This window comes from Apis laboriosa, unplaced genomic scaffold (assembly GCF_014066325.1).
Source record: "Apis laboriosa isolate Shangri-la unplaced genomic scaffold, ASM1406632v1 scaffold112_cov148, whole genome shotgun sequence".
Lineage (NCBI taxonomy): Eukaryota > Metazoa > Arthropoda > Insecta > Hymenoptera > Apidae > Apis > Apis laboriosa.
In genome coordinates this window covers 2,670,782-2,696,711 of record NW_025220865.1, presented here as the reverse complement: position 1 = coordinate 2,696,711, position 25,930 = coordinate 2,670,782, and the positions used below count along the sequence as shown (strand labels likewise).

At 25.1% G+C, this 25,930-nt stretch overlaps 4 protein-coding genes and 1 long non-coding RNA gene across 11 annotated transcripts in view; 2 read left to right on the top strand and 3 right to left on the bottom strand.

Moving 5' to 3' along the window:
- Positions 1-11,396, bottom strand: part of LOC122715027 (probable serine/threonine-protein kinase DDB_G0282963) — an 18,713-nt gene extending 7,317 nt beyond the window's left edge. Inside the window, exons 1-10 of one of the 6 annotated variants that reach the window (XM_043936906.1) lie at positions 10,411-11,396; positions 6,887-7,000; positions 6,458-6,820; positions 6,094-6,363; positions 5,604-5,991; positions 5,034-5,468; positions 4,472-4,847; positions 2,648-4,332; positions 2,252-2,344; positions 912-1,438 (exon numbers count right to left, since the gene is read on the bottom strand). In XM_043936906.1, coding sequence (XP_043792841.1) covers positions 2,274-2,344; positions 2,648-4,332; positions 4,472-4,847; positions 5,034-5,468; positions 5,604-5,991; positions 6,094-6,363; positions 6,458-6,820; positions 6,887-7,000; positions 10,411-10,680 — 3,972 coding nt within the window. In that variant the 5' untranslated portion in view covers positions 10,681-11,396 and the 3' untranslated portion in view covers positions 912-1,438; positions 2,252-2,273. Of the gene's footprint in view, positions 1-911; positions 2,345-2,647; positions 4,333-4,471; positions 4,848-5,033; positions 5,469-5,603; positions 5,992-6,093; positions 6,364-6,457; positions 6,821-6,886; positions 7,001-10,410 lie in introns of those variants that run through there. The other 5 variants (XM_043936941.1, XM_043936912.1, XM_043936898.1 and 2 more) reach the window with 5 other exon arrangements.
- Positions 11,397-12,982: 1,586 nt separating this feature from the next.
- LOC122715049 (CDP-diacylglycerol--inositol 3-phosphatidyltransferase) lies at positions 12,983-15,123 on the top strand. Its single transcript, XM_043936954.1, has 4 exons — positions 12,983-13,207; positions 14,140-14,428; positions 14,493-14,656; positions 14,744-15,123. The coding sequence occupies exons 1-4, from the start codon at positions 13,162-13,164 to the stop codon at positions 14,896-14,898; spliced, it is 654 nt and encodes a 217-aa protein (XP_043792889.1). The 5' UTR covers positions 12,983-13,161; the 3' UTR covers positions 14,899-15,123.
- Positions 15,124-17,132: 2,009 nt separating this feature from the next.
- On the bottom strand, positions 17,133-19,244 carry LOC122712773 (leucine-rich repeat-containing protein 47-like). The gene is made up of 4 exons (XM_043932656.1): positions 18,574-19,244; positions 18,021-18,497; positions 17,603-17,930; positions 17,133-17,462 (listed from the first exon to the last, which is right to left on the bottom strand). Exons 1-4 carry the CDS (start codon positions 19,160-19,162, stop codon positions 17,261-17,263), a joined length of 1,596 nt encoding a protein of 531 aa, XP_043788591.1. The 5' UTR covers positions 19,163-19,244; the 3' UTR covers positions 17,133-17,260.
- A 1,847-nt stretch (positions 19,245-21,091) lies between these two features.
- On the top strand, positions 21,092-24,042 carry LOC122711687 (zinc metalloproteinase nas-13-like). The gene is made up of 4 exons (XM_043930699.1): positions 21,092-21,822; positions 22,155-22,460; positions 22,808-22,941; positions 23,608-24,042. The coding sequence occupies exons 1-4, from the start codon at positions 21,483-21,485 to the stop codon at positions 23,713-23,715; spliced, it is 888 nt and encodes a 295-aa protein (XP_043786634.1). The 5' UTR covers positions 21,092-21,482; the 3' UTR covers positions 23,716-24,042.
- Positions 21,479-25,681, bottom strand: LOC122711697. Of its 2 annotated transcripts, none has more exons than XR_006346152.1 (5): positions 25,433-25,681; positions 24,904-25,149; positions 22,227-22,393; positions 21,917-22,109; positions 21,479-21,602 (listed from the first exon to the last, which is right to left on the bottom strand). It is a non-coding gene; the product is annotated as an uncharacterized LOC122711697 (long non-coding RNA). The 2 variants fall into 2 exon arrangements; XR_006346151.1 differs by lacking the exon at positions 21,479-21,602 and adding an exon at positions 21,674-21,813.
- Positions 25,682-25,930: the final 249 nt, after the last annotated feature.

The following is a 25,930-nucleotide window of genomic DNA, read 5'->3' as shown; positions in this document are numbered from 1 at the left end:
ATGATGCAAATGATGATAATGATGATAATTAATAATAATAATAATTAATAATAATAATAATTAATAATGATTAATAATAATAATAATTAATAATAATGATAATAATAACGATAATATTAATATTAATAACAATGATGATAATGATGATGATGACGATGATGATGATGATAATGATGATGACGATGATGATGATGACAATGATGATGACAACGACGACGACGACGATGATGATGATTATTATTAATAATAATGATGATGGTGATAATGGTGGTAGTAGTGGTGGTGATGATGATGATGATGGTGATGATGATGATGGTGATGATGATGATAACAATAATAATAGTAATAACAACAATAATAATTAATAATAATTAATAATAATTAATAATAATTAATAATAATTAATAATAATAATTATTAATTATAAGAATCTAAGTAGACAAATACACTTTTATTCTTTCATATGAAACTTGTCTATGATAATTAATTAGTTTTTTTCTTATTGTATTCGAAGGTGATAAATTTCTGTAAACTTTATTTATTTATGTTTTTGGTTTCAAATATATGAGGTTTTCATTCAATTCAGAAAGTCACTATTTTGATCATCTATCGAAAAGTAAAATATATGGGAGGTAGTCTTCCTATTTGACGAATAATATCGTCATAAAAAGAATCATATTAAATTCATTTTTTGTTTTTTTTGATTAACTACTCGTTTAAGTTTTTTTTCTTATTGTAAATCGTTAACAATCATAAAGTGTATTAGTTACTTTCTTTTTTTTTTGCATATTCAGAGGATAACACAATTCCATGAAAAATTCCAAAAGAATTCAAGACACAAATATTCAAACTAAACTAGACATCAGCTAGTAGAGTATCTAGATGCACTATACGCATTCATACCATCATACTTTATGATCACAAGCAAGTACTTTATTATAATTATCATTACCAATAATTAATAGTTAATTATTCATTAAATAAGCGAGTCTGTGTAAAAATTTAGCGTTTTTGTTTTGTTTTTTTTTTTCCAACACATTCGCACTTTTCTCACTGTCTCTAACCAGTTTATGATCTTGAGCGCAATATTTGCAAAAATCAAAGTTTTTATGATTCTTTCTTTTTTCCTTCTTTTAAATTTCGTAAACTAATATCTGTCGCGGCTGGAAGAAACCACTCCTTAAAGTTGTAAGTCAATCACACTACTTTTAAATATTTTACACGTGTTTAATAACACACTTACATTCACTATTTCCATTACACTTCACACATCTTTATAACTTTCTTTACTTTTCTTTAGTATTTGTCTTAAATAAAGTACAATCTAGCAACCACTATTTTTATGTTTAATCTTTTTAAAGTTTTCCTTGAAGACTCACTGATGGCTGCAACAATCCCCGTTTTCAAGATGTTGTTTTAAGATCATCTCTGCTTGTAACTATTTAAGATAATTATTATATAGTTTAATAATATTTCCAATGGACGATCTTAATTTGCTATAGTTAACATAACAGGATTTTTTCAACTATCTTTAAACTTTATTACAATGGTCTAAGATGTATTTCTTATTCTTTAAAGGCATCAGCATTAACCATTGTCACAGCACATGCAGTTTTCGAAAAATCTGTTTCATGATGATCATGTTTCAGTTAATTTTTAAACTCTTTTTTGTTTCACAATTGTAATATTTTTATAACTCTGGTCCAAAAAGCAATCTGTTTTTATTTTTATTATTTTTTTTTTTGAAACTTATATAAGACTACTTAAATTTTCACATTTTTTACAAGAAATTTAATATTTATGCTTTGAAGAAGCAAAATGTGTCACGAATTTTCAGTCAAATTGTATCAAATGTCAATACTGAAACTTAAGTATTGCATTACAACCTTCTCAAAGGTACCTTGTAATTTAATAATGTATGTACAATCAGAACATACACATACAATTTATAAGCCTTGTCTTTTTCAGGTGATTGACTATTATATACATTAGCTTTAGAGGCACATTTTGCGCCAATTGGCTTTACAGAATTATCATTGATGATGTGACTCAAAAATTAGTACAGCTTTGACGATCGAAACCAAAAGTTAATGTAACTTTTTTGATACAGGCTCGATCAGATTTGCTTGTATTTAGATATATATTCGATCTTGTATTAATTAGCAGACTCTTCTGGCTGTTTACAGTTTTATAACGAATAACTTGTAATAGAGGTAATTTTGTGGTACAAAAACGTTAATGTGTTATTTACCCCATATTTCTTAGTGCCCATTTCACTGACCACTGTAGAACTGTATACGACCACCTGCAGTTACTGGCATTTCTCTCATAACAGCGTCCCATGCTATATCAACAAAAAGAGACAAATAAGAAGATTTTGAATTATTATAAATTATTAATAATTTATTTTATTATTTATTATATTATAATTAATAATTTGAATACTATAAAACATATATATTTCCTATTTATAATCTAATCATAAATCGTTATTGAAGATGCTAATTATATTAAAAATATTACAAGCCAATTATTTTAAAAATGATTATAACGATCGAAACTTTATAAATATTTTCGATTGTTTTCAAACGATTAATCATCAATTTTAAAATACATTGTATAAAACTCTAAAATAAAATATATTTACCTAAACCAACAAATGAGACGATTTTATCATGATTGTATGTTTGTATATTAACGTCTTCTTCAGGTGCTACATAAAGCATAGAAAAATCTTCTTTTGGTTGATGATGATATTTCTCCATTATTCCTGGCGGAGGTGTAGGTGGTGGTGGTAGACATGTAGGAGGAGGAAATCTTGGAGGATAACCCATACACGGTAATCGTTGTACCATCACCGGATGCAAAGATTGTTGAGTTACATGCGTATTTGGAGATTGCATGAAATTAGGCGTAAATTTATCACATCTCATGTGTTTATCAAATATTGGAGGATATCTATCAAAATTAGAAGGTGGTTTGTTTATAAGTGGTGGAACTACAGAAGGAAATACAGAAGTGGCACTTGAGGTCTCTTCGGTCGTCGAATCTTCTGATAATAAAAGTTGTTCGTTAATTTCAAATCCGAATCTAAGTTCTGTTGGCAACTCACTATTCTTAGTAACATCTGATGAAGTTTCATCTAGTAATATAACTGCAGGCCTCGAAACTTTCTGTTTATTAGATATTTGTGATTCTGTTTTTTGCGTTTGATCTTTATCTGTGAAATTTTGTTTTGCTTTTTTCAATTTAGAATCTTCTTGTTGTTCTTGTTTCGAATTTACAGAATGTGCATTTCCTGATTTAATTGTTTCATGCTTAATATTAATATTTGGTTCTTTTGTAGTCTTTGTCGATTTTTCATTTTTTGTCAACTTAGCATCTGAATCAATATTTTGCACTTCTTGCACTGATTTTGGATTATTTACATTGGTTTTTTGCGATTCAATTTCATCATTTGAACCAGTACCCAAAATATTTTTATTTTCACAATGTATATTAAAATTTTCAATATTCTGTTTTTTTGTGTTTTCATCGTAAAGTGTATATCCAACTTTCTTAAAATGTTGATCTTCGTATGGTACTTGATTCTGTACATTTTGATTATTTTGTGTGTAACCTCCTCGGCGTGCTCGAGGATTATTACATCTTGTATTTACAACTGTCTCCTTATTATTAACATTGTTGCAACTGGAATTATTGTTATCAGAATCAGGATTGCAATTTATTATTGCACTGCCAAGTTTTGATGGCACTGTGTTCGTTACTGAAACTTCGTTCGATGTTGTGTTATGATTATTAAAATTTACAGTTTTTTGTTCTTGTTGTGTTAAATTTTCACGCATTTTTTCAATATCTTGTACATATTTAATAACTTGTATATTTTTATTAATAGCTTCTTCTTGAGCTTCAGCTTTTTTTCTTTCTGTTGAATTTTTCATTTTTGTCAAAGTTGGTGAAAGTGGTTTTTCAAAACTTAAGTTTAAAATATGATTTGAATGGGTGAAATTATGTTGCCTTGTTTTTCTATCGGAGTGTTGTAATTCGTCTAAGCTAGGATAATAATCTTGAGGAATTTTATCTGGTTCCGAGGGTGTCTTAGGTGGCACACTAGGCCATGAAGATGGATTTAACATATTTGGAACTATTGTAGACATATTTAACACTGAATTGTGAGTCATATTAATAGTTGCCATACGAGCTATATCCGCATAACTAGCTTGCGGCGTTCCACCAGATGAGGTAGCTATTTTTGATAAATTATGTTTGGACGTGTTTGATGTGACTGGTAATGAATGGACAGAATCAGAATCACTACTGTCTGATTTATCACTGCAAATAATAAATAAATTAATAAAAGTATGATATAAATAATAATAAAATACTTGATTTTCTTTATAAATTATATTGCAAATTATATTTATGTTGTTATTTATATAAAAGAAATTAAAAGAAAGTTATTATTAATTACCTTGGTGGCATACTACTTGCAGATTTTCTTCTAAGTTCAGGAGAAAGTGGTGTTCTATATTCATTAGAGAATCCTCTTGAATTTTGAAGATAAGATCCAGATGTTGTTAAATTCTGCGCTCTACTTCCACTGGAACTTCTTCTCTGTTTTTTACTTTTTTTCTTTTTCGTAACTACCAGGAATTCTGTTTCATGTTCAGGCTCTGGATTGATTTTTTTATTGGAATTTCGACGACTAGCATAATCATCTCCGGTATCATTACAATATATAGACTGACCTTCTTCTGTTCCCCAAGATCGTCTATCACCGCGACTATCGATAGCTGGGTCTCCCGTGCTTCTTTGTTTCGCACGACGTAAGGCAACATTGATTGTACCTGTTCAAGTATAAGGATAAATAAATTTTGTTGATACAAACATAAAAAATTCAAATATAACGTTTGCATAAATATAAAAAATTCAAACATAAATAAATTTCGTAATAAATTTTCATATTACTTAAATGACAAACTCTTAATGTTTTAATATTACTTAAATAATAAATTTTTACAAATAATATTTACCATGTTGACTCGATATACTACTGGCACCACTCGAACTGATGCTTTTCTCTGTTGTAAGATCTTCAAGTTTAGTCTTAGATATTTCTTCAAGTGAATTAGACTTCTGTAATTTGGCTGGTAACTGTTCCCTTTTAGTATCCTTTTCTCTGCTTCTTGGTTTTGCACCTGAACTAGTTTTTACTCTTACTGGATTACCTGGCTTTCCTTTTTTGCTCTTTGATTCTTTATTTTCAATAAAATTAATTAAAATTTCAATATCATCAATGTTGCGATGTCCTTCAACATTTTCAGCACTATATACAATAACATTAGGTTCTTGAGTATGCTTTCTTCTAGGTTTTTTTCGTTCTCCATTATATTGTACTGGATTTCCATTTTCATCTAAGGATTTTTTTTCTCCAGATCCAGTAGTATGCGCTGTATACCTCGAACCTTCTGTGCAAAATTTACAGATTTTAATTTGTTAAAAATAAAAAATCTAATAAATATTAATATTATATAAAATAAAATGTTTTTTTTATTATTTTAATATTTTATTTTATCAATAATTTTCATTAATATATCACCTACCCATTGTGATATTTTGTGTTTGTAAGGATGCAGACATCATGGAGCATAAACTTGGAATTACTTTACCCTGACTAGTATTAGAATTGTTTCCACCAATACCACATTTCACACTATTAAAAGTTTGAAAAGAGAGGGATCCAGTTACTTCTGTACCATTAACAGATATTTTTGATTTATCTTGCTTTCCGCTATGTTCACGGAGAGAAAAATCTATAGTAGTATCCACAGGAGTTTGAGCTATGTCAAAAGTAGTGCGTGGTATATATTGAGGTCTACGAGGTTCAATAATTTTCATTTCAATTCCTTCATCATCTTCTGTGTCTAATGCGTGAGGTCTCTGAACCCCACTTAAAGTGGATCCCACATTTCTGTCACTGATAGTACCCACCTAAAATAATAAACATCAAAATAAATAAATATGAATAAAGAAAATATAACATACAGTTATAATTATTTTACCCAATTATATATTATTTTAATTATAAATTACCTCAGCATCACCTAAATCAATCACCATATAATCTGACTTATATTCTGGTGGTGGATTATCGGATTCAAGCATTTCATTTGTCCCGTATTTTCCTTTGCTACCTCGTTTCTCACGTACTTCAACTTCAGTTTCACACAAATCTTTTTTTGTATCTTTTTTATCTTTTTCTTTTTCTTCTTTTTTTGTACTATTATATGATGGTTTGTCTAATGATTTAGATTTTTCTTTATTAGTCCAATCATATGTTGATCTTTCTTCACAGAATCCCTTCTTAAAAAAAGAAATATTGAAAAATTAATCATTTATTCTTAAAAATTTTTATTAATAATGTTTGATATATATATATATATATGTATATACATACTTTTTTATCAAATAATAAATCTAAATTAGCCAATGAAGCAAGACTGTGTGATGCATTAACATTTGAGGGTAATGAACCACCTTCTCTTTGTCTTGCAGATACATTAGATCCTGTATATTTTTTATTTTTTCTCCTGTTTCCTCCGTAAGTATAGCTAGATCCAGATGTTAAATAAGCAAAACTACTATCAAATTCTGAAGTAATAGGTTGTGCTAAATTTTGTAATGAGCCTCCATGTGTTAATCTCTCAGATACAGAATCTCTTTTATGTCTTCTACGATTTGATCCAGGTAAACAACGTGAATTAGTTATTATTCTACAACCTTCCTCAGTTTCATCAGCTTCTGCTTCTTGAAGTAACTCCTAAAATATAAGTTATCACATTATTATTATAATATATATAAGGAATAAAATTATTAGTAAGCTTACTTTAAAAAGACTTGATTTTCCTTCACGATCTTTTGGACACTTATAAGTTATAGCTTCATCCAATAGTGCACGTAGTTCACCTTCATTTAATGTAGATAAAGTAGCTGGTTCTTCCTAAAAATTAAAAAATTTTGTTTTACTATAAACATATGTAATTATATTATAAGAACATAAAAAACCATCTTTATAAAAAAAGTTAAAAATCATATTAAATATAATTATAAAAAAATATCAAAAAAATAATATAATTATAAATTAAAAACATACTCTTATTAAACAAAAACTATTATATAAGTTAAAATGGAATAGATTTTCTTACAATATTAAAATAATATTAATTTTATAAATAAATATATAAATTGTTGATATTATATAAATATTATATCAAATTCAATTTAAATATTATAATGCTTTAATTATTTAATGTATGTGAATACTTTGTTTGTTACCTATACATAGTGCAAGAACATATTTGGCAATGTTGATTCAAATATGGTAAGTGTGCCAAGAGTTCAATCTAAACTTTAGGAGTAAACCATAAGTAGGAATACATTTAAAGATATACTAAGAAATTCAAGGATATTTAGGACATTTATGATTCCCATAAATCATTTTATTATATTATTTATTATTTTTATATTGTCTTAATATTTATCTTCTATATTAAAACTTATAAATTTTATATTATAAAATTATAAAATATAAAAATTTTTTCAATATAAAATATTTTATATTTAATTAATTACAAAAATGTTAATTGTTATTAAAAATTTCTATGATTTTATTATCACAATTGATAAACACACATAAATATTTCAAAAAAAAATTTATAAAATAAAATATATTTATTTTAAAACATTTAATTTTACGTGTAAGATTAAACACCATAATATAAACTAGACAACAAGATAGATAAGCATAGATATAGATAGATTCAGAGAGTAAATTTAAGGTTTCACTTATTGGATTTTATGAAGAAATATAAAGACCACATAGAAAAAAGTATATTAATATAAATGATATACACTAATATCATAATTAATATTATTCTAAACTTATCTAAACACATGAATCTATATATATTTTGATCATAAAAATGATATATATATAATATATATCTCATTTATCTCATAATCATTAATTTTTATATATAAAATTATTGAAGTTTTTAATATTTTAATAACAATATGTTTTCTTTTTTCATTGTATTTATAATACTAACCAATCATTGCAAATAATATATAACATTATTGTACTAAAATGTACATAACTGTTTATATAACAGCAAAAAATTATAAGTCTATATAGACTTTTATTTGATTTACTTACAAAATAATGCATGAATATTATTATTACAGAATATTTTCCACCTATAAGTTATAAAGTAGAAAATATTGCAAAAAATTATACATGATGTGTCATTTATTTTCGTAGTAATTCGACTAACATTGCCTTGCGGTAACCTGACTAGCTTCATTCAAAGCAAAATATCTTATCAGAATGGCTGCCCACATAAAAAAATAATTGACTACTGCAGTCTTCTTTCTTCATTCTTAAAACAGTACACAAATATTGTAAAAGACAAAACATATAATAATAAATTTCTTTTCAATATTTCATATAAAAAAATTAAAAATGATTAATCCCAGAATATGTAGTTTTTATAGAGATAACAAACCTTTCCAAATTTATTGACCGTGAATCGTCATACATACAATGTAATACTTTATACGTTTTCACAGTTAGGTTAATAATAAACTCTTATCATTCTTCGCCCCCCCCCCCCTTTAAAAAAGTAAAAGAGAAAAAGAAAATTATCATTCGTTTTATAATGTTAAATAATTTTCTTGGTAGAACAAAAAATTTAATACGTGCTTTCATCTTCGAACAATACAAACCAATCGTCTTTGAAGATTTAGAAAGCACTGTTAATGAATACTCGTAAGTCCTTGGAAATGCGAAAAGGATAGCCAATAGCGAGTTTACCTTCGCTCGTAAATTAAAATAGGACACACACCAAGAATGAGTTTGGGCTTGTCCAGAGATCGATAGGGGGTCGCGATTAGCTAATTGAGACACGAGATACCGGGGTGACTTACAGACGAAGGAAAAATCTGCTGGGCAGTGCCGGCACGGAATTTATATTTTTAGAGGGCACCTGGGTCGGTTGCAGTCGTCTCTGCTCCGTCGAATTGAAGTTCCACAATATAGCACCGTTACGTAGAGACTTTGCACATTTGAGTATATGATAAACGTAGCCGATGATATGCTATCACTATTCACAAGAAATATTATCGGCAGTATCAAAAATACGCTACCGATTTAAATGCTATTGTAACGAGCGGGCGCGGCGCGCTCTTCTCACCATGGCCGCCGCCATTACACTGAGAATACGGCCATTCCAGGATCGTAATAAGTAAAGGGCCCTTTGATGTCTTTATTCATTATTCTTTGTCAATCTATATTGTATACTTAAAGTTGCATAAATTTATACATAAAAATTATATATTATATAATTATAAATTATGAATGTATATTATTTCACTTTTTTAAAATAATAAATTATTTTAAGGATTAAATTACGTTACGATTAATTAATTCAATCACTGATTTTTTTTTATTATGTTTATATTATATTTTGTAAAGACGTTAATTGCTATTCTGTTGCATTAAACATAAATATATCAGAAATATATTATAAAATTTAAATTTGATAATATTAATCATAAAAATTATATTTTCAATATTTAAAAATTTAATGTATATTTTATACTATCATTTATATATATAAATGTAACAATTAATAAATAAATGATTATTAAATTTTTTATATTATTTCCTCATGAAAAAGTATAAAATATTCATTAATATTTTGTGCTATTATAAATAATATTGAAATTATCAATTATAAAAACTTTGAGTATAAAAACTTTTCATAAAACTAATTTCTATAAATTTGTCTGTATAATTAATATAAGTAATTTATAATTAAAATAAAAACTTTTAAAACATTTATTATGGATTTCAAATGTTCAATTTATTTGAATGTATAAGAACAAATATATTTAATAATTATATATTACATATTATAAATAATTTAAATTTGAATTTAAAAAAATATTATAGATTATAAATTATTGATTAAAAAACTTATATTATAATTTAGGTTATAAATATTAAGATAAACATCTATGTTAAATTTTTAACATAATATAATGATTAAAAATGTTGGAAAATATATATATATATATATATATATTTTTGTCTATAAATAATATTAAAGAATTTAAAAATTAATATTATATAAACTAATAATTATATATATTATTTTTTTAAATTCATATCCTTAAAAAATTATATCTTTCAATAATATATTTCAAATGATCTTCATATATATGTATAAATGTTCTTATACATATCATATACATCTATATATAAATGATTAAAATGATTTTATAGTATTATATATTCTATTCTATTAATACATATCTTATTTATATGGATTCCTTATATCGTTAACTCACCTGTTTATTGTCAGAAGTAATGCAAGTTGGTACACTTTGGGTTGTCGAATCTGAATTGATGTCAGTGTTCGTTGAAGCACATTCTGTATTCGAATTCTGGTTATTAACAGTCTCAACAACTATCACTGAATTTTCAATATTATCTCTTTCATTAGAGATTTCACTATTGTTATTTTCAGCACTTTTGTCAGGTGCTATTGGTTCTTGGCGATGTTCTGGCCCTGGGGCCATTTTGACTGAAACTGACAGCGTTATATCCGCTGTGCTCATATTTTTATCATTTTTCTTTGGTGATTTTAAGGTCTAACGACCCATTTTATTTGATTACAGAGAATAACTTGTAATTTTTGCATATCGTATCACTTTAATTTTGATGATTCTGTTTATTTATGAAATTATTGAAACCATCACGTCCATGTAAACGAAAGCATTCTGCACTATACCGTCACATTAGGTTAAGCCTAATCGATTTAATTTATACACAATTTTAATATACAATTGAAGTCGAAAAATATACATACATAAACAATAATAATTATTTGTATTTAAACCGTGAGATTCAATTGATAATTTTTTTAATATACTCAATTTTCCGCGCGTACCATGCGCGCTATGAAAGTGATAAAAATGGCACCGTCCACCATCTAATGTCGTGACTGTCGATCAATCAGAAAACTGTTGTCTTTCAACTTTTGTTTTAATGATTCTCCATATATTTTTAATTAATTTATACACTTCTGCTTACGTATGATAAGTTTGAAAACATAATTCATATGTCTATTTTGATATCAACGATTTTTCATTGTTGAGGTTATTTCAGATCTACTTGTCACCTCTAATTACAACTGTCGACTATAGAGTACGTTATTTCAAAAAATTGAAACTGTACTGCTTGTATAATAAGCAAATATTTATCTTATATTCAAATCATATATTTATTGAAGGAAAAACATAAAAATAATGAAATAATGAAAAAAGTTATTTTACTTATATATCATTTAATAATTGATATGCTCATTTGGAATTATTTGTTACTTTCTCATAAATAATAAAGAATAAATGAGAATTTGTAATTTATTTACTTCTTTCGTTCGTGAACAAATTTTTTATTATGGTTGAACATGTATTCAAATTCGTACTAAGGATTATAATATAGTAGATATATATTAAAATATAAAATATAAAATGAATGGAATGCTTTCTGTAGCACTTATTAGAATTTCATTTTAAAAAAAGAAAATAATAAATATTTTCAGATGACATGACAAATAAGCTCTTTATGCTTTTGTACTCTATTGAAAGACATAAAAAAAAAAAAGGTTCAATTTTGGAATTATAAGACGAGGTTGATAATCGTCGTAGTTCGAGATACTCATAAGTTCAAAATGGCCGCTAACGATATTAAAATGCACATTTTTCTCATGTATGTTTCTTGTAAATTTTTTTTCATACGAAATGCAATTTACTTGTAATGATATTGCAATCGTATACGGATGGAAGACGCAAAAACGTATTTGTCCCAAACGACACTGTTTCTGGCATTGCTTGTACACATACCAACAAGTATATACTTTGTTCTTGCTATTATTTTGTTGTGCACAAGTTTTGGAAGACACTGAAATCACTTTTAAAATATTTCACTGACAATAAGAATTGTTACACAAAATCATAAGTATTTGATCCGATCATTGAAGCGTATTCCAAAATCGTCGGCGAATTATCGATCGCATAATGTTACTTCTGGTTATACACTTTTCGACAATGGCACTAAAATTACGACAATGATCTTTTTTTACAATATTTAATTTAAAAATAAATAGTAAAATTTTTTTGAGAGATTTATTTTAAATACATTATTAATTGTATTCCAGTAAATGGAAAGTAGTCCACCCTAAACTTCATTGCACGACGTCCAAATCCAACCGTACGGTTAAACAATTTTAACACTAAAACATTTCACTTGACTTCACTATTAGTTAATGAATATTATTTTTAGTTAGTTATATCAGAAAAAAGTTAAGGAAAATTGACATAAATCTGTACCGACAGTTTTCTCGCGACACAATAAACGATCGCTTTTGCGCAGAGAAACGGCGGACCAGCCGTTTAGCCTCCGAAAATGTCGTCTGGCTTCAGGAACGTAACTATGTGTCAATATATTTTTTACAACTATGATTTTTTTTTTAAATATATAAAATAGATTTTATGAATATGATAAAAGCAGATTTATTTAAAAATCATCATGTTTAAAAAATAATTGTAATTAAAATTTATTTGAATCTTTGTAATTTAATTATAACATAGTTAAGATAAAATATAATTTTTTTTTAAATGTATAATTATATATATCTATACATACAAACACATACACACACACAAAAATATTGTATTTTATAAAAATTATTATTTTTTTAATCTCATATGATGCAAATAAATTTAGGCGAAAATAGTAATAGATACAACACTGCTAGTTGTGTGATTACTATATGCGTCACCGGAATCGATACATCTCGAACTCGAATCCCAAAGCGATATGATTGTCGATTCTACCATTCATTGACGTTGTAGGATGTCTATACTCTTTTCCACAGTAATTTAGATTAAACTTGAAATCGGTAGTGTACAAAAGTGAAATAATTACGAAGTTCTTGAATTGAATTTTTTTAATGAAAGATACTATAATTAAAAAAATTAAATTTTATATTTAATTTCAGATAACAGTGAAAGATAATTACAAACAAAAAAAAAAAAATGACAAAATCAGAGAATATTTTCTTATTTGTGCCCAATATTATTGGTAAATAAATATTAATATCAAAAATTTAATATCACATAATTTGTATTTAATTTTTATTTTTTTTATATAACAAATTTTATATAATTTTTATATTAGTTTTTTAAATCAAACTAAAAAATATATTGTTAACATAATGTTAATATAATAAATTTGTATACAATTCACTTTTAAATTAAGTAAAAAAAGTAAATAATTCTAAAGTTAAAAAAAAATTATATAAAATAAATATTTTTATATGTATATGTGTATGTATATGACATTAAAATCTATTTTATTTTTATTAATTTAGAATTTTAAAGATTTTTATATAATTAATTAAAAAAAAAATTATATCTATAAAATAACAATTTTTTTTTATATTAATGAATTTTCTTTTGAAGGTAATAAAAAATATATATATATATTTTATTATTCTTTATGATATATTGAATAATTTTTATATTTAATCTTTTATGAATGTCATAAAAATTATTTTTATATAAATTAAAAACATAAAAAGTTTATTATATGATTATTGTTGTATAAAGTATATGATAAAAATAAGATTAATAGCATAGCATTTTAAAGTCTTCCTGTATTGATTTATACTAATTTAAAGAGTAGCTTTTTTATATAATCTTTATTATTATTTATAGTAAAATAAAAAATGAATATTATTCAACTGATAATAAGTTAAGAAATATATTAAGTGATAAATAAAAATATTAAAATATATTTTACAAATATAATGTCTATATAAAAAAGCTATAATAAATAATTTCTTCTCTAAATAAAATTATAAAAAATCAAATATAATTAATGAATACTAATAGTATCTAATATAATAATGTATAATAATATTATATTATTATACGTAATAATTATTTTTCATCAATTAAATAATATAAATAATAATAACAATAATGAATAATGAATAATGTTTATATTAACAGGCTATGGCAGAGTGATTTTGGCTATCATATCTTTTTATTTCATGACAACTAATTATATTATTGCATCATGGTGTTATATTATTAGTGCACTATTAGATGCAATAGATGGTTATGCAGCAAGATATTTTAATCAAGGCACCAAATTTGGTGCTATGCTTGATCAATTAACTGATCGTATTGGTACCATGTGTCTTTTAGCTGCACTCTGTACATTTTATCCATCTTACTCATTTTGGTTTCAATTAAGTATGGCTATTGATATTAGTTGTCACTGGATATATTTGCATACGTAAGAAATTTTATTCAGATATACATAATATTATTACACAAAAATATAAGAAAATATATTATAGGTCTCTTTTACAAGGAAAAACAAGTCATAAATTTATTGATATGTCTGAAAATCCAATTATGAGGCTGTATTACACTAATCGTAAAGTTTTATTTTTTATGTGTGCTGGTAATGAAGCCTTTTATGCTGCATTATATCTCCTTTTTTTTACTGAAGGACCTACTTGTAAGTTACTATATATATTTTGTTTTGTACATATTAACAATGCTAGATATTATACTAAATATTGTAAAATATACATTTTTATTTCAGTTGTTGGTATAAGTTTATTTAGATTGGTAATGTATCTCTCTGCTCCCATAGCATTTATTAAAGCTGCTATCTCATTGTTACATGGATATATTTCCTGTATCAATTTAAGTATTATTGATCTCAAGGAAAGACAGGAACATTCAAAATTGAATTAAGTTATTGCATTTATTTAGCATATATTCAGATTAAATGTGATTAATTAATCTTCCTAATTTATTATCCTTTACATACAAATATATAATTACATATTTACTAATTGATTTAATTAAATGTGCCATATTTGCATTTGAGTTGATAAATAACAAAAAAATAGATGATGCTAGTCAAAATTTATTTTAATAACAACAATAACAGTTATTTTAATAATAACAAATATACATATTATACATTTTAAGAAATATATATTTTATGTATTTTATATTATATTACAGTTAAAATTTTAAAATATTTAAACAAATATCAATTTAATCCAATAGATCTCGTATATTTTTATATATAATAATTGATTTTATATTTTTAAATAATGCGTATAATTTAATAATTTTTTTGAAAAATAAATATTATAGAATGGCATTAGGAAAAAATTAATAAGTATACTAAATGTGATTGATTTTTAAATATTTTAATGTAATACTAAAAATATATTTCAGTTTATCATAATTGTGTATATTGTAGTTTTTGATGTATTTCATAGTTTATTGTTCATTGATGTATCTATAACATATAAATCTAATGGAAAAAATATATAAAATTTTGAGAAAATATTTAATAAATATTTTTGTTCTTTATATGGTATATAATAATATAATATATAATAATTGTGTATATATATATATATATATATATTTTATCATAATAACCATTAATATAAAATATTATAATCATATAAGTCATTATGTATGAATAAAATATATAGTATGAATTATACTAATTTAATATATATTAATTATTACTAGAAAATTATTGATGCGCATAAAAAATTTTTTCATCTGTATTAATTTATTTATTATTATACAAATTTTTTAGTATTTTAAAACTAAATAAAGTTTTTAGAAATTAAGAAAAGATAAAAATAAAAGATAAAAGATCTATCACATTATGAAAATTTCATATAAAAATAATAATAAAAAATAAAAAATACAAGAAATTTCAATAATATTGCATCAATCTATGAAATTTACAATATCTATGACAAAATTGATAAAAAATACAGTAATATAAAGTCTAATACAAGTTCTTTTGTTCAGTGATATTTATAAAGTAGCTATTATTACTATCAAGACGTTCTGCTAAATCATTATAAAAACAACTGATAAATTATACAATGTGACACGTGTTTTCTGCAATGATAACTAAATTATGTGGAATATATGTAATAGACATTTCTATTGTAATGTTTATTATATTAATACAACTAATTATATGACAAATTTACGATATACGACATTACTTAAATGACAAAATGATCAACTAACCTCAAAAATTTCGTTCTCATTCCCCCGTCATGACCAGTCATGTTTCGGCGCCATGTTAACACTTTAAACATTCGCGCATGTTGGAAAGTTCAGAATTCGTGCGAATTTCTTCTTGTCGTTAAATATTTTGAAATGTAACTTTCACCAACTATGTTTATTAAAATGAACAAAAACCTCTCACTTAGATAATCTTTATAGTTTGCACTGCATTGAGATATACGAAACAAAGTACAATATTTATAAAAACAGATGAGAATTCTTCACCGGCTTACTATGGGATGATTCGCGATACGACAGCGCCAATGTCGTCAGCTGCCAATAAAATGGCGGTTTTTCATCGATATTTGAATTTGCGGTTAATCATTCTATTCTATATAAGATATTTTTAATGTTGTACACAAAAAAATGTATAGTGATCAAATTTTATGATTTGTAGTGACAAATGATGATTTTGTGATTTTCATCTTTTATAAAATCTAATAATAATTTCGAATATGTATTTCAGATTTTAAAAACAAATAAAATATATTAAAATATACGCATTAATATTTATTAGTTAAAGAAAGTTTAAATTGTTATTTTATTAACATTTAGGAAATTATAATCTTCTATATATATTTATGAAGAATAAAACATAAGTCAAAATATAAATAATAAATTTTTTTTTTTTAATATTTATTTTCCAGTTTTTGATTTTCATAACATAAAACACTTATTGTTATTATTTTTACATAGATTCAAATCTCAGTATAAAAATATTATGATTAAAATATAATTATATTGATACATACCAAAAAGATTCTGTATAAAATATGCAAATATTATATACATTGCATACTATCTTAAGATTTTCACAGAGTAACAAATAAAAAATTACAATTTGGCATATGAAAATAATGTGTTATTTATGAAAAAGTAATAATATGAAAATAATTTAGATTTACAAGTTATCAATCAAAAAAATAATAGTTAAAAAAATTAAGAAAGAAAAATGCAGATTAGATCAAGATTAAAGAACAATTTAATTACTTACAGTAATTTATTACTCGCGTAATACTGTTATAAAATTTTCTGCAAAATTTAAATCTGCTCTTGAAGGATATACTAATTTCATATTACCTTCCATGTCTACTACTTTTACTTGTTCTATGACTAATTTATGATAATTTGAAGCATTTTCTTGTTCTGAGACACATCCTAAACCAAAAGTAACTAGTTCCTTTAAAAATTGATCTAATACATTCCTAATAAAAAAAAAAGTAAAAGTTTACTTTATAGATTTATAATCAGAATAATTTTTTTATGTTAATTTTAATATTATTTTTAATAAAATTAATTAATTTAATAGTAAATATTAATTATAATTAATGAATTCTAATGTTACCTGCAAATTTGATAGGACGAAGCACTGGTTACTTCTATTAATATTGCTTGGGTATTTATTGACATTTTTGTAATATCACTATTCGTTATAGGTGGAAATGATATAACTTGTTCTGAAGCATCTAACAAACAAGGGAAGTAAGGTTTACCTTCTAATAGATAAAGATATTTATGAATGCCAGAATATACATTGCGTTTTTTTTCTTTCCTTAAATTATCAGCTTCAGTTTGTAATTGTTTGAATAGTTCAGAACCAGTATAAACTTTATTACGCATTAATGGCTTGATTTCTAATTCATTTGGTGGTTTTGCTGTATATGTTAAATCTCCTAAATATTAAACATGACATTAATGAAATGTATCAGATAAATAAATGTAATTTATATATCTGAATTATTTCTATTGTTTTTCATATTTACCAGTAGTAATCAATTTTAAGTCATGTGTAGCAATAGTAGCTGCATTTCTTTTTTCACATATGCCATCATGTAATTTAGTTTGAAGTTGAATAAATTTTTTAAAACTATCTTCTGTGAAGCTCATATTTCTAACAATACAAGCTGCAATGTAAGGTCTAATATTTTTCACATATTTTGTAACCTTAATTATTGGTGTATCATTTGCCATTTTTAGTATTTTCATTTTGTGTGTCAAATTATCCATTACATTAGCATTATTTTCACTTTCTGATAATTTTTGTACCTTTTTTCCTTTTTTTGATTTTGAATTTGAATTAACAGAACCATCTTGTTTAAGACAATGTAATTTTACATATTCTAATATTTGTTTATTATGACATTGATCAACTAATTTTAATAATCTTTTGTCTGATAATGGATTTCCTTTTAACTGAAGTTCCTTGAGTTTATTACAATCACCGATCTCACCTGGAATGACTATATAAAAGAAAAAAAAAATCAGATCAATTATATAAAATACATTGGATATACTTGGCATCATTTAAGAAATTACCTGAAATTCTATTGTTTGCTACATTTATTATTTTTAAAGATGGAAGCTGATTTATAATTGTAGGAATTTCTTTTATTTGATTTCCCATAACATAGATTTCAGAGAGATGAACCAATTCTGTATAGCACACATCAGGAAAATCTTCAAACTGATTGTTCGAAAGATCCAAAACAGTCAACTTAACATTGTCAATTTGCGTAGGTAATGATTTCAAAAAGTTCGAACTGAAGTTCATAGTTGTTAATTGTGGAAGTTTACCGATTTCATCTGGTAAAGACGTCAACTTGTTCCTAGAGCAATCGAGAACCTTTAGTTTTTCTAATTTCCCGATTGTGCTAGGTATCTTCGAAATCTCATTCGAATGCAATACCAATGTTGTTAGATTTTGCAATTTTTCAATTTCTTCTGACACTTCGTGTAAACATGTCTGTGTAATATTCAAATAATTCAAATGCTCTAGGTTAAATAATGACTTGTCGAAGCCTCTTTTTTGAATCAATTCAGAAATTGCCGGACCTGACAACACTAATTCATGTTTATTCTCTGCAGCTGCAGTTTTGATTATATGCCATGAATTATCGAGCGTCATTATTATTAAATATTAAATGAATTTTTAATAAAAGGGTAATGTTATTTACGTAGTTTCAAGGTTACTTGCCGGGTTGATCAATTTGAAACATGCGTTATACGATTATAACGACATCTATATACATATGCAATTTAAAAATTGCAATTGAAAAGAATAAATGAATTTAAGAATCGAATTTTACATCAAATAACTTAAACCTAATAAAAGTTTTGTAGAGATATATAACGAATAGTTTTCACCATATACGATTTGATTAAACAATAATGATAAACATATTTTAATAAATTAAACTATAAACAGATTTTAATGTTATCTATGAATTATATTTTGATGTTTAATCATAAACTTGATAAAAAGATAAAAAATAAATAAAAAATGAATATTAATCAGAAATTTTAACTTGTAACATAAATAATTAAATTTATTTATGATACAAGTATATATATAATTATATATTTATTTTCCTGTGGTATATAATTATATATTATTTTCCTGTAATTATAAAAGAAAAAATTATTTTTATCAAAATATATATATATATATATATTATTATAAAATAAAAAAATATATTAATATATTTTAAAAATAATATATATATATATACCTAGTACATATGATTAATTAATTAATCATTATTCTTAATTTATCGGAAATTCTTTTTACAAAATTACTGAAATTTTAATTTTTCTTTCTTTCTTGAATTATTTTTAAATTTCGTAAATGTCGATTTATGTATATGTAAATAAAGTTCCTAATAAATGCAAATTATCACTTGAAAGTTAGTATTTTAATTATCTAATTCGTATAATAGCAAAAAGGGTGTCATGTAAAAATTTATCTTTCAAATAAGTCTGTATATATTGAACCGGTTTTTTAAATATATTTTACTTTGATACAATTCTTTTTATCTTAAACGAATTATAATCTAGACTGAAACTACAAAAAGAATTTTAAATTTTAAATTTTTGTTGAAAACTAAATTAGATTAAAATTTTAATATAATACGAAGAAATGAAAATACTGTTTTAAAATGAAATAATTATATAATTATGAATTAATTATAACAATTATATTAATATATATATAAAAAATCGAGCAAAAAGATAAGTATTTGAATATATTTATTTTCATTATCATATTAAACATTCTCTAATACCTATTAAAAGATTCGACGGGAAAGAGGATAATTTGACAGATATATACGATCGTCATTACAATGATGTTTCAATGTAAAGTTGCCAGTAAAAAGAAAAAAGTATCATAATTCGAATATGATGAGGTATAAGAAGAAAGACTTTATTACTGACCTTCGAAGTTCATAGTCATCGTTATGAAGGAACTGGCAAGGTCTATAGAAAATATCGAATAGCAATGATAGGAAGGAGTTATCCAACGAGATTTGCATCTGAATAAAGTGCGAAGGAGGATGTTAATTTCAATCGACGTGAGAGAGCGACATGTAAATAATACTTTACTACTTCAAATGACCCATCAAGATTTTTAATTTAATCATAATTTCTCTTCCGCATTTGTAAATGTTTTCATTCTTTTTTTTTTATATTCAGAATCGAATCACATGGAAATTGTAATATATTTCGTATTTTTATAATAAGTAATAAGATATATAAAAAGAAAGAATCAAATTTTTTGTTTTTATTTCACTTTTTTTATAATATTAAATTATATTCAAATTTTAGTAATATTATTATATATTAAAAATATAGAAGATAAGATATTAAAATACCAAAATTATAGTTTTACATGCTAAAGCTTTTATATACAGTGTATTATATATATATACAGTTTTATATTTTTTTATATTAAAAAAGAGATAAATTTGTTAATATTTTTTTATAACAGAGACAAACAAAATATAAATAATATTTATATAAAAATTTTTTATGCTTCGATAAATTTTATTCTATCACCCAATAATCTTCCTTATAAAATTTCTCAAATGTATACAGAAAAAAAAAATGATTCAGAATTATGAATCAATGATATTATTTACAACCTCACCGATGACATTCGATGATTCCCTCCATGACCATCATCCCATACATCAAAAATATAATGTCGCGTAAAGCTTTGAGAAATCGTACGAATAAATCTCTACTTCCTGTTACCCAAAGTCCACTAGTTATCACCAACCGTCCCCGATCGTTTCCATATCAAGCGGAAGCATCGAGCAAATCCACGGGTGGGGTTTTTCAGGTGCGTATAAAGTCAGGGAGAACCGGTGAATTTTCGTCAGTGGAATCAGTTCCAACACCTTGCGAAGACGCTTCTAAATATTCTTTCGAATACGATACAACTCGCTATGAATCGTATATCCTTTATCTCTTTTTCCGTTTTATTGGTTTCGGTATCAGCCTGGCCATTTCGTCGTCGAGACATCTTCGACAATGCTGTGGACAGTCCTCACGGTGTGATCGCTCATCTGCAACATTTTGGCGAGATGTTGTATCGGAATCCGGACAACGAAACTGGAGCCATTGTAGCGAATTGGCACGAGGGATGGGACCGCAACCCGGAAGAGTTGGGTAACTATGCGGAGGGTGATATCCTGTTTCCGCCTCAGCTCGGCAAGAACGGACTTAAAGCGGAAGCTGCACGGTGGCCTGGTGGCGTGGTGCCGTATATGATTAGCCCTTATTTCGGTGAGTAATATCGCACATTGGAAGCGAGAAAAGACGGCTCTAATTAATTCTTGTTTCATTATAGAAATTTAAAAAATGGCATCTTTAATTTTACCTTCATGGATTTAAATTTTCCTTGAGAAAAGTATTGTCCATGTTGTATAATTGTCCTTTCGTTTATTCTTAATTTTGTTTATTTTTAATTTATCTATCCTTAATTTTGAATTCTTTGTAAAAAAAAAAATTAACAGAATAATCTGATAATATTTTTTAATTCTACTTCAGGATAGATATAAATTTATGAAAATCTAGAAGGAAAAAAAAAAGGAATTGTTAATCGGATTGAATTACAGACACCGCTCAGAGAAACTTGATTTACGAAGCAATGAACGATTACCACAAGTACACGTGTGTTAAATTCAAACCTTATACCGGTGAGGAGAGCGATTATATCAGGATCACGGCTGGCAATACTGGTTGTTGGAGCAGCGTGGGAAGAATCGGTGGTAAACAAGACGTGAATCTTCAGGTTCCAGGGTGTTTATTGAAGAAAGGTACCGTGATACACGAACTGATGCACGCCATTGGTTTCCTGCACGAGCAGAGCAGATTTGAACGGGACGAGTATGTCACGATTCAATGGAATAATATTTTGCGCAGTAAGTAGTTTTCTCCATTCGAAAGTGAAGCTTCAAATTAATATTAATATTCCTAAAATAGATCATGTATTATTTATTTCCTATTAACATTTTATTTCAATAATTGTATCATGCAAGGTATCTCATAAATGTTGAAAATATAACCATTGCTCGTCGATTTAAATTTCTTTTTAATTTAAATTAGATTTAGAATTTTAAAAAATTGTAAAAAATTTTGATTTCTTCTTATATATTTATCACTTTATTCGAATTCTTAAATTAATTATGAAATATTATGAATTATTATAAAATAATACATTATTTTTTAAAATTGCAATTAAATATGAGCATAAATAATATTTATTTAGATCATGCCGGAAATTTTGAGAAAGCCTCAAAGGAAACTACCGACGCGTTCGGGATTGGATACGATTATGGCAGCGTAATGCATTACTCTGCGAACGCGTTTTCCAGGAACGGACAACCCACCATAGTGCCAAAAGTAAGTAATACGATAAGTCGAAATTATCAAGGCCCCTTAAACTTTCTAACTTTAAACGATGTGGCTTTTCGAGATCTCGTAAATATACGAACGGTCTATTAATAAAAATTTGATTTATGTCGATATCATATTACGCGTGACACGTCGCCGTTTAAGGTTTTCTATAAATGATGATTATCTCTCTTTAAAGATCTCGTAAGTCTGTTTTACATTTATGAGTTTGCGAACCTTGAAGAAGAAAGATAAATATGATAGCAATTAAAGGCAATCGTATCTCATCAATTAAGTCAAGATTTTAGTATTTCGATAATTTTTTTCTTTTATTTTATTTTATTAATAAATATTTTTATCGTAATAATTTTCTGAGAATTGTTATTTTAAATAATTATAAATAAAAGTAACTGTTTTTTCTTAAAAATTATTTTATCTTTTTTAGAATTGTAATCGACAGATCGAGAATCTTTCTTTCGAGTGATTTATTTTTAACGATTTCGTACAATCCTCTTTTTATTTTGTTTAAATTTTTAAAAAAGAAACTATGATTTTTTGATACGTAATTACGAAAAAATATTTTATATAAAATTTTTGCAAAGAAAAAGTCCACGTGTGTATGGATGTTCGTAGGAATCAGGTGGCCTTCTAAGTTTTATTGGCGAAATATTCCAGGGTGATACGAGAGTTCAACTGGGTCAGAGAGAAGGATTCAGCAAAAGAGACATACAGAAAATTCGAAAAATGTACAAATGCAACAAACGAAGACGGAGTAGCTATTGATTGCGGGGAATCGAACGTTCCTTTGCTGTATTTTTATTGGAGCGTAATAAAATGAATCTAGTCTCTTACAATTTAGTATACATCGCGCTATTTTTACAACTACATCGAAAGGGAATGAAAACGAACTGGATTTCGAAACGGAAATGGTAAATCGATAATGACGAGGATGCGAGACTTGCATCCGGAAAAGAAGCTTTCTTTGTTTATAGAAGAGTTTATGTAAATTAATATTTATGATTATTAATGATTAAGTAAATGAGTTTAACAGTTTGTAATAATGTAATTACACGTACGATAAATAAATGTATTTTTCCTGAATTGGTTTTTTAATTTTAATACATCCACGAAAAATATATTATAATATATTTCTTAATATGTTTTTAATAACATTCAATTGTAAATAGTATTTGAATATGTATTCTTTAAAATACATCAATATTAATTATTATGCTTTTATAATTAAAATTTGGAATATGCTATATTAATATAATATCATTTTGATAAGAAGAAAAATCTTGTAAATGTGGTAGGATCAAAAGGTATTGGCAAAATATTCTGGATTAAGACTAGACACGAACTGGGTCACAGAGATAAATTCAGTGAGAATATCCGAAAGACGTACATATAAATGAAACGAATGTCAACAAAAGTAGATACCGTTGTAGATGTCAAGTTTATATAAATTTGCTTGATAATTTTTAATTCGATTATGATCTTGTGCTTCTGAAAATAAAATTATTTTTGAATTGTTCAAGATAACTGATTATTGCAAATATAAAAATAATTTCATAATTCTAAAATTTCATTTCACTGATGGCATATAAATAAAATTAAAAACGTTAAAATTAATAAACTATATGTTTGATGCAAATACGTAAATATCGATTATTTATCTGTTGGAATCGAAAAATTATTATTTATCGCCATGATTATTTTTATTTCACAATGACAAAAATCACCAATTCGAAGAATACATTAGAATACATACCTATAATCTTAGGAAGACGTATTATGTAAAAATATTATATAAATATAAATATATAAGTAATATATAAATAAAAAATATTACTAATTTTATAACAAATTTCAAAAATAGCTTAATACATAATTTTATGTTTAAATACAAAAAATATAAAAATATGTTTTTTTTATAGGAATCAAATTGATAAATTTAATAATATATCTCACCTTTACTATTTGAAAGAATCATGATATTGTTTTCCGGATGAAATAACTGTAAGAAGAATAGAAAAATGGCACGAAAACATAACCATCAACTCGGAAGAGCTGAGATCTTCTACAGAGAGTGACATTCTATTTCCAGTAGGATATAAAAGGAGTGCTCGCAAAACGTGATACGTGATCCAACGATGTGGTTCCTTATGTTATCAGTATTTCCAAGACCAGACAGTTTTATTTCTTCATTTCTATTTTCTTAACATTATTTGTAAAGAAATGTTATTATGTAGTTGTAGTAATTCCAAATGGTTTATTATTAAATTATTTTTTATCTTTTATATATTGAACATTTTTTCATATTATTTTTCATTATTTATATTTCGTACTATATTTTCTATATATATATAAAATTATATATAATTACATATATAATTTTTATTCTATTGTTTTTGTTGTAATAAAATTATAAAATTTCAATTAATTTCAGAGAAAATAGAAAATACGTGAAAGAATCATTGAAATTAAAAATAATACTTACTAACAATATAAATTATATTTATTATATTAAAATAATTTTATTTGATACTATTATTGAACTATTTACAGTATCCATGCCCTTTTCCTGAAAAAAGAAAGGGTTTAAAGCAGAGGTAGCTACCGCCATTAATTTTCTAAAACTACAAATAATCTAGGATTTATCAAATTTAAATGAATTTAAAATTTTTTAACGATATATAGAATATTTATAATATTTTATAAAAATTATAAATGCGCACAGCGCTACCTTAGCTTTTTAAAAATTGAAATATTGAAAGAAATTTGTAATTAAATTCATCGTATATCTTTCTAATTTCCTCTTATAAATTAGAAACTTCTTCATTTTTCAATTTTTAAAAGTAATTCAAAGTGAAAACCAATTCAGATTTCTTAAAAATATTTCAAAGATTCATTTTTAAAGGAAAATTTTATAATTATTTGAAAAATATTCTGAAAATAGATCAAAGATAATTTAAATAATTAAATAATTAAATTATAT